The sequence below is a fragment of the Oncorhynchus nerka genome, linkage group LG12 (assembly GCF_034236695.1).
Source record: "Oncorhynchus nerka isolate Pitt River linkage group LG12, Oner_Uvic_2.0, whole genome shotgun sequence".
Classification (NCBI taxonomy): domain Eukaryota; kingdom Metazoa; phylum Chordata; class Actinopteri; order Salmoniformes; family Salmonidae; genus Oncorhynchus; species Oncorhynchus nerka.
The window spans coordinates 60,557,140-60,574,933 of record NC_088407.1 but is presented as its reverse complement, the minus strand read 5'-3'; the positions used below and the strand labels follow the sequence as shown (position 1 = coordinate 60,574,933).

The following is a 17,794-nucleotide window of genomic DNA, read 5'->3' as shown; positions in this document are numbered from 1 at the left end:
AACACTTGTTGATATTGACTGATGTACATTGATCAGTCTACTGAGTGTTGACACAGTAAGTGACCTGGCGTTCACAATATGGTACAATCACTGGTGGCTGTATCTCATGCGAGGCTTCCGGTCCGTTGGATGCTCCTCGAGAAACGGGTCATTCCCCATGGAGGGGTCGTCTATTCGGAGAGAACAAACTCCTCCATCCGTCAACAATACATCGCCCTGACCTCACCGAGCCTCACTGCCCCGACAAACGTCAATTCGATGTTCCCTCAGGCCTTTAATTAGCTGTCAATTAGTGCAAATTAATCAACTCCTCGCCTAGTTAAGCAATGCCGGCAGGCAGCTCCCAAACACGCCATTGTAGAGGAGCCATGAGAACTGGAACTAGCAAACTCACTTTGCATCAGGGGGTCATCAAGCCCTCGGCAGCGCTTTGGAGAAAGAAAAAAAGCAGACCCTCTTGCAGTGTTTTAGTTTTCCCCTGACTCGGCACAAGATGTGTGCTGTCATCAGTACTGGCTCACTGTTTCAACACAGCTATAGAGTTAGGGGCCCGGGCTTGATTCAGCACTATAACAGGCTGAATCACAAAATGTGTTGGATTTACCTGCTGGCAGTCTTAGAGTAGACAAATGCTGCTTTCATTCATATCTGCTGCACAGTATAGCGCGACTGCAGATGTGTGCTTGTGGAGCCTCGGTGATCCTTCATTTTGATTGCATAGTATGAAATATCAAGCTCAAGCAATCTGCAGGGGTTGGGCTAATGCATAGTTATGTTCCTGATACAGCCCATCACATAGCCCATTATCTAGTGACCTTCCTGTGGATTGAAAGTTATTTACTTATTCATTATTACAAATAGACTTCAAGCCTTTCCAATCAAAATGACTGCAGACTGAAGACTCAACTGGTATTTATTCAAAGGGGGAGGTTTTAATTTGCAACATTTAGATGCCTGGTGAAATGGGAAGATGCAGTTAAACACCCTCTGCTTTGACCTCTAGCCTATAGAGGTCAGTACTTCTTTTTTTTGACCGCAGGACATCAGTTTGTCGAACACACTAGATAATCATGTTTGGAATGGATATGTAATGTGTTTTAAAGCTAAAGCCCACATTTGTTTATTTATTCCACTTTTCAGCCTTATATCATCCTCAGGCCATCCACTTGAGTTGGGATCTTGAACTATAGAAGTGTTTCTCATACCATTGTTTGAGGGCAATCTGGTTTACATAACATGACAACTCGCCCACAGCAAGATGGAAACAGGGGGAAACAACAGATAAACACATTTTTGCAACAGCTGTTTGTTTGCCATTTAATCTGCAGCCTTTGGATGTTGTGGTCTTTGATGGGAAACCCAATATACACGAATGAGTGAACTAAAACTGCCTTTAATCTAGAACCCTATTAGACCGTTCGCTCATCTGCATGTAAATCAGGGTGGAGTCATTTTGATATGGAGATGGGTTATTAAAAGCCTAGTGAGAGAGAGAGGGTCTCCAGCAACAATAAACAACAAAGCCGTGATAGATTGCAACAGAAGTGGTGGTGGAGTGAGGGCAGGAACCCGCGGTGTAATTGACAGGTCATCCTGACTCACGGTTCCATGTGAATAGATGGGTTTATCTCTACTGGCTGATGCGTCCTTAGCATATTCCCGATAACATTGATTTCTTCATTACCCGTAATGAAATTTTGACTTAATAGCCTCCTAATTAGTTTCAACTGGTCATCGAGTAATTGTGGCGGTAATATTTTTCTCCCTCTTAATCTGTGGCTCAATTTTGACTGTTTGATGTAAAATATGATTTGTTTTAGGTCTGGGCTATAGTTTACAATATTTATTTAGTTTTAACCTCTGTGTCTCTCACCCTATCGACTAGATCAGATATGAACGAAATCTAAATGGTCTGTAGATTAACTCAACTACAAAATAGGATGTCAGAATTGCCATTTCACCAGAAGTATGCATTCTGGCGCACAAATTGCAATACCCTAATTGCTAGGCCTATTTATCTACATCGAAAGGATGTTTTCTTCAAATGTGTAAGATGTAGTCCTATATAGGCTAATATCTTATATGAACCTCAATGTAGCCATTGATATGTCGTTATTAGCATGACACAAAACAGATACAGTCTGTAATGTCTTGCTTATAAATCTGATAATCCCGTTGATGCCTGGTGTGGGTTATCTCTCTGTCAATAGTCATGGCTGGACATCATACGTAAATTTCACATCCACAATAACAAGTTCCCATAGAATCAGCATGTAATTTCTTGTTGTAGGCATACTAATTGTCCATTGTGTTTCATTGGCTAAAACCTTGTCAGTCACGTGATTTTAGATTTTTATCAACTGTTTTTGCCACGCGCCAACGTTCCTTCCTTCCTCTGGCCCGCCTGACTCTCTGCCCGTCCCCTTTAAACCAGAACATGTATTCATATGTTACCACATGGCACTTAGATAAGATCTGAGTTTGCTTTGTCCCCCTCAAATAGTTTCAGTCCATTTCCATAAATGATCTTGGTGTAATTATCTGTGCAGATGTCCAAATTGTGCCACACACATCTCAAAACTCATCCAGTCTCTATGCGTAAAATGGTCGTATTAATTTCTTGACTCGTGGAGCTGTTCACAAGTAGGCCTAATCGTAAATATGCTCCTCATAAGGGCATTTATTTGTGTCCAAGGCAGTATTGACAAAAGAAGGCTGCCATATCTAAATATTTTCCATTTGTTCCATTTGTTCCATTAGTTTACATTTGAACATTATTCTGGTACTCTGCAACTGCCCAATAGAATGTGATTAAACGTGTCAAACTATTTAATTATTTATTCATTATATTAAAAACTAACCAAGTATAGGCTACTTTGTAAATTGCACCAAATTTAGGCCTTATTGTTCTTTTATTTAGCGGAAAAGACTCCTGATATTTAGGATGAAGAAATATATTGGAAGTATAAAAGGGTGGCTATATCTAATTCCTTGATAAACATTTTAAATTATAAGAAAAACGTCAATTTAATTTATACCAAATCAATGTTTTTCAAATAGGCAAATTCGATAAGATACAGGAAGAAAATGTCGAAATAGATCATTTTTACATTAAAATACAATAGGCTATATGTTCTCCCCATTAAAATACAATAGGTTATATGTTCTCCCCATTAAAATACAATAGGCTATATGTTCTCCCCATTAAAATACAATAGGCTATAAGTTCTCCCCATTAAAATACAATAGGCTATAAGTTCTCCCCATTAAAATACAATAGGCTATATGTTCTCCCCATTAAAATACAATAGGCTATATGTTCTTCCCATTAAAATACAATAGGCTATATGTTCTCCCCATTAAAATACAATAGGCTATATGTTCTCCCCATTAAAATACAATAGGCTATATGTTCTCCCCATTCAAATACAATAGGCTGTATGTTCTCCCCATTCAAATACAATAGGCTATATGTTCTCCCCATTAAAATACAATAGGCTATATGTTCTCTCCATTAAAATATGAAACATAAACTGACTATCTAAACTAAGCGACTTGTGCATGTAGAAAGATCAGCTGCAAAGCCTCCACACAGAGTTCAATTGTTTAGGATTGCAACGGGGATTAAAATGTGGATTGGATAAAACCCATTAGCAAGACAAATAGGGCCTAAAGAAAAGTATGTAACACATTAAACATCCGATAAAATGGTGCAATGTTTGATAATGGTAATCATCTTTATTAATGTAATTGCACTTTATGAACATGCTTGGCATGCTCCCCAAATGATCCCATGCATCAATAACTATCCTTTTCTAAACGATTAAGAGTGATATAGGCTAGGCCTAATGCTGTTTTTGTTCGCATTAATTCATTTGTAAACGTTGTTTAGTAAATAGCTTCTAATGCCTACACGTTGGTAGCCCAGATTCTTTCCTAATTTTCCATTTATTTTGCGAAATGTCCATCTCCATGAATCTGTCTTGTATACTGCTGTGAGATCAGTCTCTAGCGAGGCAGAGATGTGTTTTCGCGTCCAGCTGTCGTTATGGAGAGGCTTTGATATCCATGTGATGGTTTCCTTGCCTCGGATCAATTATCCGTTCATGTGTGAGGCAAGGGATGAACATAGCGATCATAGAAGATGGAAATAGCACTAGAAGAGGCGGCAGTTAGCCTAATGGTTAGAGCATTGGGTAACCGAAAGGTTGCTAGATCGAATCCCCGAGCTGACAAGGTAAGACTCTGTCGTTCTGCCCCTGAACAAGGCAGTTAACCCACTGGTCCTAGGCCGTCATTGTAAATAATAATTCATTCTTAACTGACTTGCCTAGTTAAATATGTGTTTAAAAAAAGATGGACTGAAACATGCGTTTTATTTTTATGAAACTAAACAATTTTTATGGTAACTAAATCCAGGCCCGGATTCATTCAATCCACCTCATATAGTTTTAATTCTGCATGGCATTATAATATCGAGATCACGTTTAAATAGAAGAATCATTTTTATAGTCAATATACAGTATAAACGAGTACACACGCTAGCCTACAAACGAAAAACATTTCAAAAGGTCTGTGGCTGCATTGATGCAATTTTTTTCAATAAATTGGATGAATAGCATGGCTTTAACTACGTGCACCTGTTTCATTCTCTTTATCCGCAGGCGTTTTGGGTATCCTCACACTCTCGGTTTTGTGCCCATAGCCTTAATATATCAGTTCTTAGCGAATAAACCATTTCCAAAGGCGCGTAATGCTTGATGCGCAGGAATCCCGAAAAATCCCTAGTAGTTGATTGGCTGCTGGGCTCTGACTCTTGTTGGGGTGGACCTGTTTGATAAAAGAACCATTTTCAAGAGTCTGGAGTGATACATAGTGGTTCGTGCACTGGGGACCGACCTGTGAGCCGCTAAAAATAGGGAATACTATCGTAGACACCATGACAGGTAAACAAGGAGCTGTGCTATCTGAAACGCTGAATATATCCAAAACGTCCTCTCTCGGTGCTAACGGAGGTAACAGCCTGCACCAACAATCAAAGAACAGCGCCACGCACCCTCCCAGATGCACGGGATTCGGGATCCAGGAGATTTTAGGGCTGAATAAAGACTCTTCGGCGGTCCCGAGGAGCACCCTGCAGTCTCTGCCATCTGGGGCGCACCTGCTTGCCGCCAGGTCAATGCTTGGTACAGCTGGTGTCGGAGTTGGGATGGGATTAATCGGGCCTGGAGGGATTCCGTCGTTCTACAGCCAACCAGCGTTTTTGGAGGTCCTGCAGGACGCGCAGAACGTTCACTTGCAGCCCCACAATAGAACTGTGGGACCTCTGGACCAAAGCCAGTCCGCCAGTTCGGGTAGGAATTTCAGACGTTGTCATTAGCCTGAAATAAGGACTTAAAATATATGCTTGTATTTATTCGAATAATAATTGTAATATTATTATTAGGCTGAACTATAAAGGGACCATGGATAACCACTGACTAATAATAATATAAAATAATAGCAATAGGCTACTTATGTCAGTAAGTAGGCCGTCATTGTAAATAAGAATTTGTTCTTAACTGACTTGCCTAGTTAAATAAAGGTTACATAAATAAAACATAGTTTAAAAATATATAACAGTAACAAAATACAACGATAACATTTGTGTTGGAGAAATTGTACTCAATGTCATCACTAACAATTGTGATAACACATTGGAAATGATCTAATGTCTCAAACGAGTCATTCACGTTGTCACGTTTTCTAATATTCACAGACTCGGAAGATTTTTCGACAAACGAACGCAAACTCTCAAAGACCTCATTAAGCCAGAGCAAGAAACGGAAGAAAAGACGGCACCGGTAAGCGTTGCATTCCAACACATGATATTATTGTTTTATAAGAATGCTAATAACTTGTTGAATTTCTGAAGTTCGCATGTTTCATAATTTTTGGTGTGGCCTAACACTCCTTTTTAATATTACATTGTTTAGGCATTTTGAACGGTCTTAATTCAACAACAAGATTAGACTAGGATATCATTTGAAATAGTAGCCTGTGCTAATTACTGAGATGATTTACAGGTTGTCAGTGGCCATTAGGCTATCAATAAACGTATATACCTAACAAACATGGAATTAAATCGAATAGGGTCTAGGCCTATATGTTTGAAATTCAAGTTAATTAAACGCAATTAGGCAACGCATTGCCTTATTTCCCAATAGCCCTTGGTTTCAAATGTTTGACATGTTTCATAGCAAATATATCATATTTACACCTCGTATTTTATTTCCAGTGTGTATTTACAGGCTAGCCTACTCTAACATGTCCGTCTTTTTTCATATATTCTTATGTATATTTGTTTTGGAATGTGAAAGCATTGGCCTATTTTAACCATCGAGTGTAGGCCTACAAGTAGGCTATGTCAAAACCTTTCATAGCGATAGGCTTAGTCTGTGAATACTCTTATTCAATAAGGGTGAACAGACATTGAAATGGTAAAATATGATTTCCTTTATACCAGCATATTTCCCTATAAAGGAATAGACCCTGCAAAAAAATGTTTTTTGCTAACCTTTTTAATGAATCCCCTTATTTTTGTAGCCTACTCACTGAATGCATGTTTATAGTCCTACACATTGGCTTCTGGGATACATCCACTGCCTCAAATAGGCTACTGAATAGGCATTTTTAAAATGATTGTAAACAAATAATAAGATAATAAATAATCAAATCTAGCAGCTGCTTTTGGAGGCCAAGTGAGTTAGTCTACTGTAGGTCTATTTCTAAAATGCACCATTGTTGTTAATGTACCTAAGATGAAATGCATACAGACACCTTGGATAGATCAGATGTAATGGAATGCATTGCCACCATACAAATGAAGGTGTGCATGTGTACATCTGATCTGTTTGAAATAAATAATAGCCAACTGAGTCGCCTTTCGAACATTTTTCAATGTCCACAATTTACACATATTTCATATTTCTACAGAACCATATTCACATCTTACCAGCTCGAGGAGTTGGAGAAGGCCTTTAACGAAGCCCACTACCCTGATGTGTATGCACGGGAGATGCTGGCTATGAAAACAGAGCTTCCTGAGGACAGAATACAGGTATGACTACAGGTTATAGCCTATTGTTGGCACTGTTGTTATTGTATCATGTCAGGGGAAATGTATTTTGTAACTGCAGTTCTTCCTCCCCTAAATAGCATTTAAATGTCTCAAAACAGCATTCTTCATGTTAATAATATTTTTTATTTGATTGGAATATCATGTCAAATATAGTTTTTTATATAATTTGCATTGTCCCTTGGAAGAAACTCAAATGTACTTATTATGTTACTCTCCAAAATATTTCCTACGGGAGAACCTGTCCTAATTGTAAAATGTATTTCTCCAATGAGATGTGATTATCAGTGACACATTAGTTTTTTTAAACACATTTTCTGCATTTATTTTGGAGCAAGCACTACTAAAGGGATACTTCAGGATTTTGTCAATTAAGCCCTTTATCTACTTCCCCTGAGTCAGATGAACTGGTGGATACCATTTTTTTGTCTCTGCATGTAGTTTGAAGGTAAATTGCTAACCAGCATTAGTGCAATTGCTAACTAGCGTTAGTGTAATGACAATTGATAACTAGCGTTAGTGCAATGACAATTGATAACTAGCGTTTGTGCAATGACAATTGATAACTAGTGTTAGCGAATGCTAGTGGATACCAAATACTTTCAGTCATTGCGCTAACGCTAGTTATCAATTGTCATTGCACTAACGCTAGTTAGCAATGGCTTGCGAAACTACCTCTAACTTCCTTCATACTGGATGGTGAGACATCAAAATGTTATCCATGAGTTCACATGACTCTGGGGAAGTAGATAAAGGTACAACATTCATTGACATAATCCCGAAGTAGCCCTTTAAACCACCACTGACACCTGCCTCTGTACATTGGGACGATAATCTGCGTTTGATATGTAATTATAATAATTCAGATAAGGTCTCTTACAAACAATTTCAGTCATTCATAAAGAAGGCCTATGGTATCAGGTGGTTTTTGCGTCCCCGGCCAGAATAAAGGACATTGGTACCTGAATAGGTTTATGCAGTGTAGACCTATAGGCAGGTCTACTTTTGCTGCTTTAACCTTGACATTTAAATAGCCTGGGCCTAGGTTATAAAGCAGGCGTCTAATAACCAATGAATGGCGTGGAAAATGAAAAGTAAAGTGATATAGGCTTACTCTGCACTTGACGAAATAGTTAGCTCCTTAATGTTTTACGGAGGAGGCAAGTGAGCCCACATAAATCGAACAATAATACCCTCTACCTGTCTGAACAAAGACACCTCTAGTAGCATCCTCGCCAGATAATCTCTCATTAGGTGTAGTTGGATGTGAAACAATTTGTTCTCGGACAGGAGCACTAACGACCTAATCAAGCTATCAAGGCAGAAGAAGATTGCGGTGTGACCTGGACCATCCATCTGCCCGAGCGGCGTTTAATTTCGTTCTCATTATGGCTCTTCGCCGCGAATAAATAACAAGGGGAAAAAAAACTGTATTCCAATCCTAAATAAAATTAACATCCAATTTTCTCATACAGTCTAATTAGTTGAATCAGATGAGCATGCCTTGTTCCAGGGGGAAGCTGGCTCGAGACGCGGGGAGTTCAAATGATATAACTACATTGAATTTATTAGCACGGGTCAATAGTGCCGCTCCCCGGAGTCCCGCTCGTTTAATTTCCCGTGATATTTGCCCGCCTGTCCACCATCGATTGAGCTTGAAATTAACTTAGTTTTCAATCAGCCTTGGCGTGCCCTAGGGGTCGCTTCTGCTCGCAGCTTTCCCCTCAGCTTCCTTTGAGGGCCAGAGAAGCAATTTCTTATAAAAAAAGTATATTGTATGAAATAAGGGCTATCATCAGAATGAACAGAAAAAGGTTTGAAATGGTTTTGTTAATTTTCAATTTAATGTCTGGTTCCCCTCCACAGTCGAGACATATCCGTGCTTACCCCTCCTCTTTTTTTTTTTTGCACTTTACACACAGCCATCAGATGTGGCCAAGTAGGCTGTTTAACAGCTCTGTGTTGTGCTATGAAATCAATTTGGCTCTCACTGAGCTGACAGATAGCATGGGGCCTCAACCAGTGGTCATGGAGTTCCACATTGGGGAAGTTGATGTTTCAACTGAATATCCATCCACACTACCTCAGACTGGGTGGAGAAGCCAAACATTGCATAAGGGGTCTTACAGAGATCTCAAAACAACACAACACTAGAGTGACTGAAATAAAACCAGATTTAGTTATGTTGTTTTCACAAATTATAGAACAGAATTGGCATGAAGGGCCATTGGGTCTTTATTTGGAATCTCATTAGCGTTTCCAAAAGCAGCAGCTGGCGTCCACAAAAAAAACACAAAACAAGTAACAAACACTGATACATTGATAGACAAGGACAGTCACACAAATGTAGAATACAACGATATACAACCAATAAAACAACAAAAATGATACAAACAATTTTTCAAGAGTTGGAACACTGTGGCGCAATGTGATGGTAGTGCTAAAGCCTTTTAAGGTGGTGGTGTCTGTCAGAAGACTCATTAATGCTGCTAGTGTCAGTGTGTCTGAATATTGCTAGATTCAGTGTTGATAGGTGGTACTTAATGACTCCTCCTGGGTCAAAGGTCTGGTTCCAGAACCGCAGGGCCAAATGGAGGAAGAGGGAGAAGTGCTGGGGACGCAGCAGTGTGATGGCAGAGTATGGGCTGTATGGAGCCATGGTCCGTCACTCCATCCCCCTACCGGATTCCATCCTCAAGTCTGCCAAGGATGGCATCATGGACTCTTGTGCCCCATGGCTGCTTGGTATGAGACTAATGTTCAATCTACAGCAGGTTTCATCCTCCATGCTTTGAATTCATTCTTGCTCTCATATATTCTCCACATTCTACTTTTCTACTTTTCCTCGTCATTCAGGGCAGAGGGCAAATACTTTATTCTTGGTTTCATCCTTTCATCAAATGGCTCTGAAAGGATCAAGATATCATCATTTATATTTGGGAGGCTTACTTCTTGCGTAGTGGGGGAAAAAATATACAGCAAGTATTGACTATTGGTCTACATTTATTATGCATCCTCAATTTGAAGATCATATTCCTATAGCTAAATCAGAACTATTTCTTTGTTTAATATTTTCAGTTGAAGATGGCTTTCCAATCAGCAGACGCTTTTCTAAATCCGAATACCCCCAATTCTTTACAGGGATGCACAAAAAGTCCATGGAGACCACGGTCGTCCAGCCAACAGGGAAGTTCGACATTCCCCAGCAGCCAGCCATTCAGAGAGGTGAAGAATGTGACGTGGAGGAGAAGAGGCCGGAGGGCAAGTCACCCATCTCCAAAGAGGAACTGAGGGAGAACAGCATCGCAGCACTCAGGGCAAAAGCACAGGAGCACAGTGCCAAGGTGCTAGGGACTGTTACATGTGAGAGACCAGAGAGCAAAGTGGAGAGACAGGCAGCAGAGGAAAAATCTAGTGGCCCTTTGAGTCCAGTGGAAGAGCCCAAGAGTCCATAGACCCTCACTTTGTAAAGACTTTGCAGTTCTCTTGACTGTTCTCTAAATATCTGTATGGACTCAACTAGATCAGTTTTATTCCGTGTTCCCTGAGGTTTTTACATGTTCAACTCATCCTAGATCTCTATTATGCTGTTTTAAAATGACCTTATTTAAACCGGTCTTCCTATTGGAGAGATAAGATAACTGAATTTGTCTCTTATTGACTAAGAAAAACACCAATGCACTTTCTGTCTTTCTTACTCCCCGACATTCATACATATATTGTTGCTTATATATTGTTAAAACCTGTTTAATATGGGGGTTAACACTACATACATATGTATATTGCTGACAACCCCTATAACTAGAAGATACCCACTTTACAAATGTCTCTCATTGAATATTCTTAAACTACTCATTCAGTATGCAAAGTGCATACTTGTGTTTGTTAGAATGAGCCAATTAGGACATTTGTTGACATATAAGTAGCCAATCTTTGAAAGTATACTGTATATTGAATTCACAGCATCCATAATATTGATGCTGACTATGTTTCTTGTATAGTCGCTCCCTGAAGACTCATATTCAAGATTCTTCTTTGGGATGATGATGTATGAAAGGGAAAACAATTTTCTCTTAATTAAGAGGAACACAACAATTAAAAAGTTATCTTACCTTGTTATTATGCTGTATATAATAAAGATAAAGAAAGATAGCTCACAAAGGCACTGTTAAAACATACTTTTATGTGGTCTTTAAATGTTTGCGTTTTTGTTTCATAGTCTGAATAATATGCAATACAGAGTATAATTAGTTTTGTTGATGAGGTCTGCTGTTGCTTTAGTTAGTGTTTTGCCTAAACACAAAGCCAAGTGGCCAGGTGGACCTGCAAGAGAGAAGCTGTAGCTCAAATAATTATCTACAGTATATTCTTCACTATATTTGTCTTTTCTCCTGTCCACTACCTGGGCATACTTATGCTATTTCTGTCTTCAGTAAGTAGTAGTAAGTCCTGGACTGCTGTACCAGACAATGGATGCTCTAAAAACTACCAGAGTTCAAATCAAATCAAATTTTATTTGTCACACGTGCCTACAATGGGTGTAAACTTTACCATGAAATGCTTGATTACGAGCCCTTCCCAAAGGTGCAGAGTTAATGCAAAAAATGTAATACAAAAATAGTAACAAAAGGGGAATAAAATACACAAAGATTAAGTTATATACAGAACCATACATTTCTTAGAACTTGGCGAGAGCTTGACAAAATAATGTTATTTCCTTGGTATTTCATTACTTTAAAATAAAGTTTTCTAAAATTTCAAACATGGTTCCATTTAATTACATTTTTGGTAATGTTCTAGGAACGTTTTCCAACTGGTTTGACATTGGGAATGTAAGATATTTCACAGCAGTTTAGATGGTACAATGATTCTCTCCACTATACATGCATGTTTTGTCACATAAACTGAAATTATGCGAACTATTAGAATTTTAGCAATCAGGAAATGGCAGAGCGATTTCTGCATAGTGCATCTTTTAAGCATAACATTTCCTACAGTTTTTTTCTCATGGTTTTATTTAAAGACATGTTCTCAGTAGGTTCAGAGAACGTTAAAAGAAACATTATTTTGTGGGATTTTCAGTACTTCAGTATAACAATTGCCTTTGAAATGGGGTCCGTTTGAATAGACCAAAATGAACAGTTTCGCATGAGTAAAAAAAAACATAGTATACTAGGTCCATCCAGGTGGCTCAGTGGTCTTATTCCATAGATATAGAACAGAAGATCATAGGTTTGAATCTCACTGATGCTATGCTGCAATGTTTGCATGATTAATGCCTAAGCAAATTCATTTCCATGTGTCCTATCTGTGCTTGGAGCTAAACTAAGTAGTGTTATTAAAAGTCTTATTCAAATATTCAGTCAATGTTTTAAGGAAGTTATTCAAAAACTCAAAATAACCTATAATTTCCGTTGATAAAACCTCCCAGGAAAACTTTTGTAGTAAAACGTTCTCAGGACCTGCCTTCAACTAAAAATGTACATTCCCATAACAGGCAAAATGTTCACTTCCATTCTCAGAACCTTTAAAAAACATTATATTTTATCGGTCAGAAAACATATGGCTTTATTCCCAGAACCAATGGGAAACCAAAAACCTACATTCCCACAACTTCCAAGGAACCAAATGTGCTAGCTGGGAGTACCATGTCACTGTGTATGGGTACGAGGTACAGAATATGAGGTAGATATGTACATAAAGGCAGGGTATAGTGACTAGGCATCAGGATAAATAATAAGAAATAGTAAAATAAAGAACAGAGTAGGAGCAGCTTATGATGTGTGTGTCTGTGCATGCATGCCTACATGTGTGTGTGTGCGTGTGTAGTGTATGTGAATGTGTGTGGGTTTGTGTGAGTGTCAGTGTAGTGTGTGAGAGTGTATACATATGGTGTATATATAGTATTGTAAGTGTGCATAGACTCAGTGCAAGATAGGGTCAATGCAAATAGTTTGGGTAACCATTTAATTAGCTATTTAGCAGTCTTATGGCTGTTTAGCAGTCTAATGGCTTGGGGGTAGAATCTGTCTCGGAGCCTGTTGGTACCATTTGCCGTTTTGTCCTTGTCATTCCCTGTGTAAGATGCTCCGTTGGTCATGCTGATTAGAAGGTGGCTAGCTGGTCCTATACCTGCATGCTCTGCCTGTTCCCAGGGAAGCCAAGTGCAGTATTTTGTTCTGCTGCCTGTAATCCATTGCAGTAGAGAGGCTTCAATCTCTCAGATTAAAGTATGGGGCCAGTGCATAAGGGTCATATCGGAGAGGGGAGCCAGTGAGAGCAGCTCAGATGAGGTGCTCTCAGCCTGTATTAAAGGCACCTGCTCTGTTACTTAGCCAGAACCATATCTGTCTCCATTAATGCTGTTTTATCCTGTTATTCTAGATGTTTAGATCACTTATCCATCCAGCTTTTTTAAGTATGCACATACTGTTAGCTGAAATGCTGAGCTGTCTTACATTCATTGGTTCATATTAGGTCAACATGATTTCAGTTTAGAATAGATTTGGATGCAAGACATAATCCATCAGATTGCATGTTGAATAAGATTCACTCTGAATGATCTATTAAATGATCTATTACTGTATACTATTCTAAACCAGAGGTTTGAATAATTCAAGCCTTTTTGAATCTCTTGGGCGGATCTTTTATTATTTCCTTTATTAAATGAACCATTCCAAGCCATTCATAGCAAATATAGAACATTTCCATTGAGCAACAGGCAGATGAGTAGGCTGTCAGTAGGCATCATGACGTATGCACACTGGATGCTTCCCAGATTAGAATCATATTTGGTTGCATTTACACAGGCAGTCCTATTCAGATCCCCCCCCCCCAATTATTAACAAAATAGCTGATCTGATTGGTCAAGACCAACTAGTTGAAAAATATCAGAATTGGCTGCCTAAACGCAGTCATCATGTCACATGAGAGGGAAAAGACGGTGTACCGTATATAGTGACACGGTCATTAAATGTACACTGTAAATTCAACCCTAATTTACTTCAATTTACTTAGCATCAGTGTAATCATTTCAATGACATCTGGTGTGATAATGCCTGGATTGTGTTAACAAAATTATGTTTTAGGAAACATCCCTTTCATTCATATTTGTCACTCTTGATTCAGTGGATCAGTTTATTAGAAATGCCAGAAACTTCAGATCACATCCAACAAATGGTATTTTATACACATCTAAACCTTTGGAATATTTGGAATCTTAATATCCACTCTGGTTTCTGTTTGATGGATCTAAATGAAAACACTCAGAGGGATAAACAAAATGAAATTGGCATCCTGCATTTTAAAACTAGGCAAAAAAGTGAATGGATAAAAGTTTCATCACTTTGTTTGTACATCTGCTGTGGAGCTGAGATTTACCATTAGCTATTTGAGAGGATATTTGTCTGTCAGAAACGTTATGTGAACAGCTTGTTGTTGAGGGTCCAGTTCACTATTTGCTATACGGCTCTTCCAACAGTATTACAGGATTCTGAGGATCCACAACGTGTCATTGCACTATTTTGTCCCTCTAAACTGTAAAGACAGTTTACAAAATAGTGCAATGACACGTTGTGGATCCTCAGAATCCTATAATACTGTTGGAAGAGCCGTATAGCAAATAGTGAACTGGACCCTTAGCCAGGATATATAAACTCACAAATGAAATGACTTGGGCTAAGAGATACGCAGACTGAAGATGATTCATTTAAGTGCAAAGCTATTTAATCCTTTGAAAGTGCAATGGATGCTTATGAGGGATCATGTTTGTTGACGAGAAAGCTGTTTATAGTAGATATGTCATTTATCATATTTCTCCTGATGGACAGATGAAACTCCAGTTCTTCAAACTGTAAGATAAGAGGTTTTATGTAAAAAAGAGTCTTCTTAACACAACATTAAAAACACAATTTCTTCTGAGTGATTGTCTTTGTCAAATAATATGTGAAGTACAAGAAAAAAAGTTGAGTTAATCAATGAGAAAAAGCTCATAAACCATGTTACAAAAGGCACATTAGGGTTGAATGGAGATGAAACCAACATAATTTCCTATGGCAACAGCTCTGCACATAGCAGCTCAGAACAGCAGCATATGAAAGTGACCATTACAAAATCATTATATATGTCAATAACCCATTTCCAGTCCACCATCTCATTCCATCAGTTTGTTCATTTAGGAGATAAACTGCACTGCAAAGAGAGGGCTAAACATTCTGGACCCCTGTTCATCACAAGAGCAATTCAGACTTCACTATCTGTCTATCACTGGCCTTATAGTCAGCAGCTGGAACTGTGAAGTGAATTGACTTCATAAACTAATGTAAACTTCATAAAATCATTGCTATATCTGTGAATTATATTTATATTATATTATATTATATGCAGTTTCTTGTGAGTTGACATAATGTGACCGCAGCCCTATTTGCCAATGGAATGAAATGTAATGTTATTCTGCCCTCTGTTGGGTACTTTGGGGAAGTCATGCATCTAAACAGTGTTTCACTGATGGTGAGATGAAGGGTTTGGAGGACTACAGTTCTTATACTCTTATAATATATGTCTGTTTGTGGTCAATATGCTCCAGAGGGAGCAAAATAATAAAGTCCAGCTAAACATTCAACCTCATGCATATGTCCGGCTAGGTATGAATTCTACCTAAGCTTGCTGTTCTTTGTTTGCTTGTTGTTTTCAACACTTTTGAGATTAATCACACTTTTTAATGTATGATTGTTTTCCTCATATGTTACAATGCGGGACGGCAGGTAGCCTAGTAGTTAGAGCACTGGACTTGTAACCGAAAGGTTGCAAAATGGAATCCCTGAGCTGACAAGGTAATAATCTGTCCTTCTGCCCCTGAAAAAGGCAGTTATAACCCACTGTTCCTAGGAAATCATTGAAATAAGAATTTGTTCTTAACTGACTTGCCTAGTTTTAAAAAATGCTGTCCATCAGGTGGAAAGAGAAGCTTGAGAAAATGCATCCTAGAAAGGAAGGGTTAAATATGTGGCATTGACCACAAGGTGGTCATCTTGAGCTAAATATGACATTAAAAAGGAAAATGGAATTAATTACATAAAACAGTAAACATTTGAGAGCCTGTCTTTGGAAATTATTTATGTAAATTGCATAATACATAAAAAGTATTTTATACTGAACAAAAACGCAACATGCAACAATTTCACCAATTTTACTGAGTTGTAGTTCATTTATGTAAATCAGTCAATTTAAATAAATGCATTAGGCCCTAATCTATTGATTTCACATGACTGTGAATACAGATACGCATCTGTTGGAAAAAGATACCCGAAATAAAAGGTAGGGGCATGGATCAGAAAACCAGTCAGTATCTGGTGTGACCCTCATTTGCTTCATGCAGCGCAACACATTTCCTTTGCATAGAGTTGATGTTGATCAGGCTGTTGACTGTGGCCTGTGGAATGTTGTCCCACTCCTTTTCAAGTTGCTGGATATTGGCAGGAACTGGAACACGCTGTCGTACACTTTGAGTCAAACATTCCAAACATGCTCAATGTCTGGTGAGTATGCTGGCATGGAAGAACTGGGACATTTTCAGCTTCCAGGAATTGTGTGCAGATCCTTGCAACATGGGGCTGTGCATTGTCATGCTGAAACATGAGGCGATGGTGGCGGATGAATGGCACGACAATGGGCCTTACGATCTCGTCACGGTACCTCTGTGCATTCAAATTGCCATTGATAAAATTAAAATGGCCATTGATAAAAAAAAATAATTGTGTTTGTTGTCTGTAGCTCATGCCTAACCATTCCATAACCCCACCGGTCACCATGGGGCACTCTGTTCACAACGTTTGGCATCAGCAAACCGGTCTGCAGTTGTGAGGCTGGTTGGACTTACTGCCAAATTCTCTAAAACCGTGCTAGATGTGGCTTATGGTAGAGAATTTAACATTAAATTATCTTACAACAGCTCTGCTGGACATTCCTATAGTCAGCATGCCAATTGCATGCTCCCTCAAAACTTGAGACATCTGTGGCATTGTGTTGTGTGACAAAACTGCACATTTTAGAGTGTCTTTTTATTGTCCCCAGCACAAAGTGCACCTGTGTAATGATCATCCTGTTGAATCAGCTTCTTGATATGCCACACATGTCAGGTGGATGGATTGTATTGGCAAAGGAAAGAAGTTCACTAACAGGGATATAAACAAATTTGTGCACAACATTTTAGAGAACTAAGCTTTTTGTGTGTTTGGAACATTTCTGGGATCTTTTATTTCAGCTCATGAAACATGGGACCAACACTTTACATGTTGTGTTTATATGTTTGTTCTGTGTATTTACTTTGCCACACTGTAGGGTAAGGGTTGAGCCATACATTGATACTCATGTTCTAATGAATTAATGAACCAGGTACTCCATGAAGCTAGAGTTAAGGTTAGGATTAGGTTTAGAGTTATGGCTAAAATGAGGGTTGAGCATGGGTGTGGACATAAGGCTAGGGTTAGGGTTATGCTAGGGTTAGGGTTAGGGCTGAGGGGAGGTTTGGACATGATGCTAGGGTTAGGGCTGAGCTGGGGTGTGGACATGAAGCTAGGGTTAGGGTTAGGGCTGAGCTGAGCTGGGGTTTAGACATGAAGCTAGGGTTAGGTTTGAGCTGGGGTGTGGACATGAAGCTAGGGTTAGGGCTGAGCTGGG

At 38.9% G+C, this 17,794-nt stretch overlaps 1 protein-coding gene across 1 annotated transcript; it reads left to right on the top strand.

The window, feature by feature from the left end:
* The first annotated feature begins 4,842 nt into the window (after positions 1–4,842).
* LOC115138968 (visual system homeobox 2-like) lies at positions 4,843–12,061 on the top strand. Its single transcript, XM_029676147.2, has 5 exons — positions 4,843–5,354; positions 5,759–5,843; positions 6,976–7,099; positions 9,682–9,862; positions 10,259–12,061. The coding sequence occupies exons 1-5, from the start codon at positions 4,940–4,942 to the stop codon at positions 10,570–10,572; spliced, it is 1,119 nt and encodes a 372-aa protein (XP_029532007.1). The 5' UTR covers positions 4,843–4,939; the 3' UTR covers positions 10,573–12,061.
* The last annotated feature ends 5,733 nt before the right edge of the window (positions 12,062–17,794 follow it).

Excerpts from the sequence above, each read along its gene's own strand:
- LOC115138968 (XM_029676147.2), top strand. The coding sequence starts at position 4,940 with ATGACAGGTAAACAAGGAGCTGTGCTATCTGAAACGCTGAATATATCC. Across the intron at positions 5,844-6,975 it reads CGGAAGAAAAGACGGCACCG|AACCATATTCACATCTTACC; the intron begins GTAAGCGTTGCA and ends ATATTTCTACAG. Across the intron at positions 7,100-9,681 it reads TTCCTGAGGACAGAATACAG|GTCTGGTTCCAGAACCGCAG; the intron begins GTATGACTACAG and ends CCTGGGTCAAAG.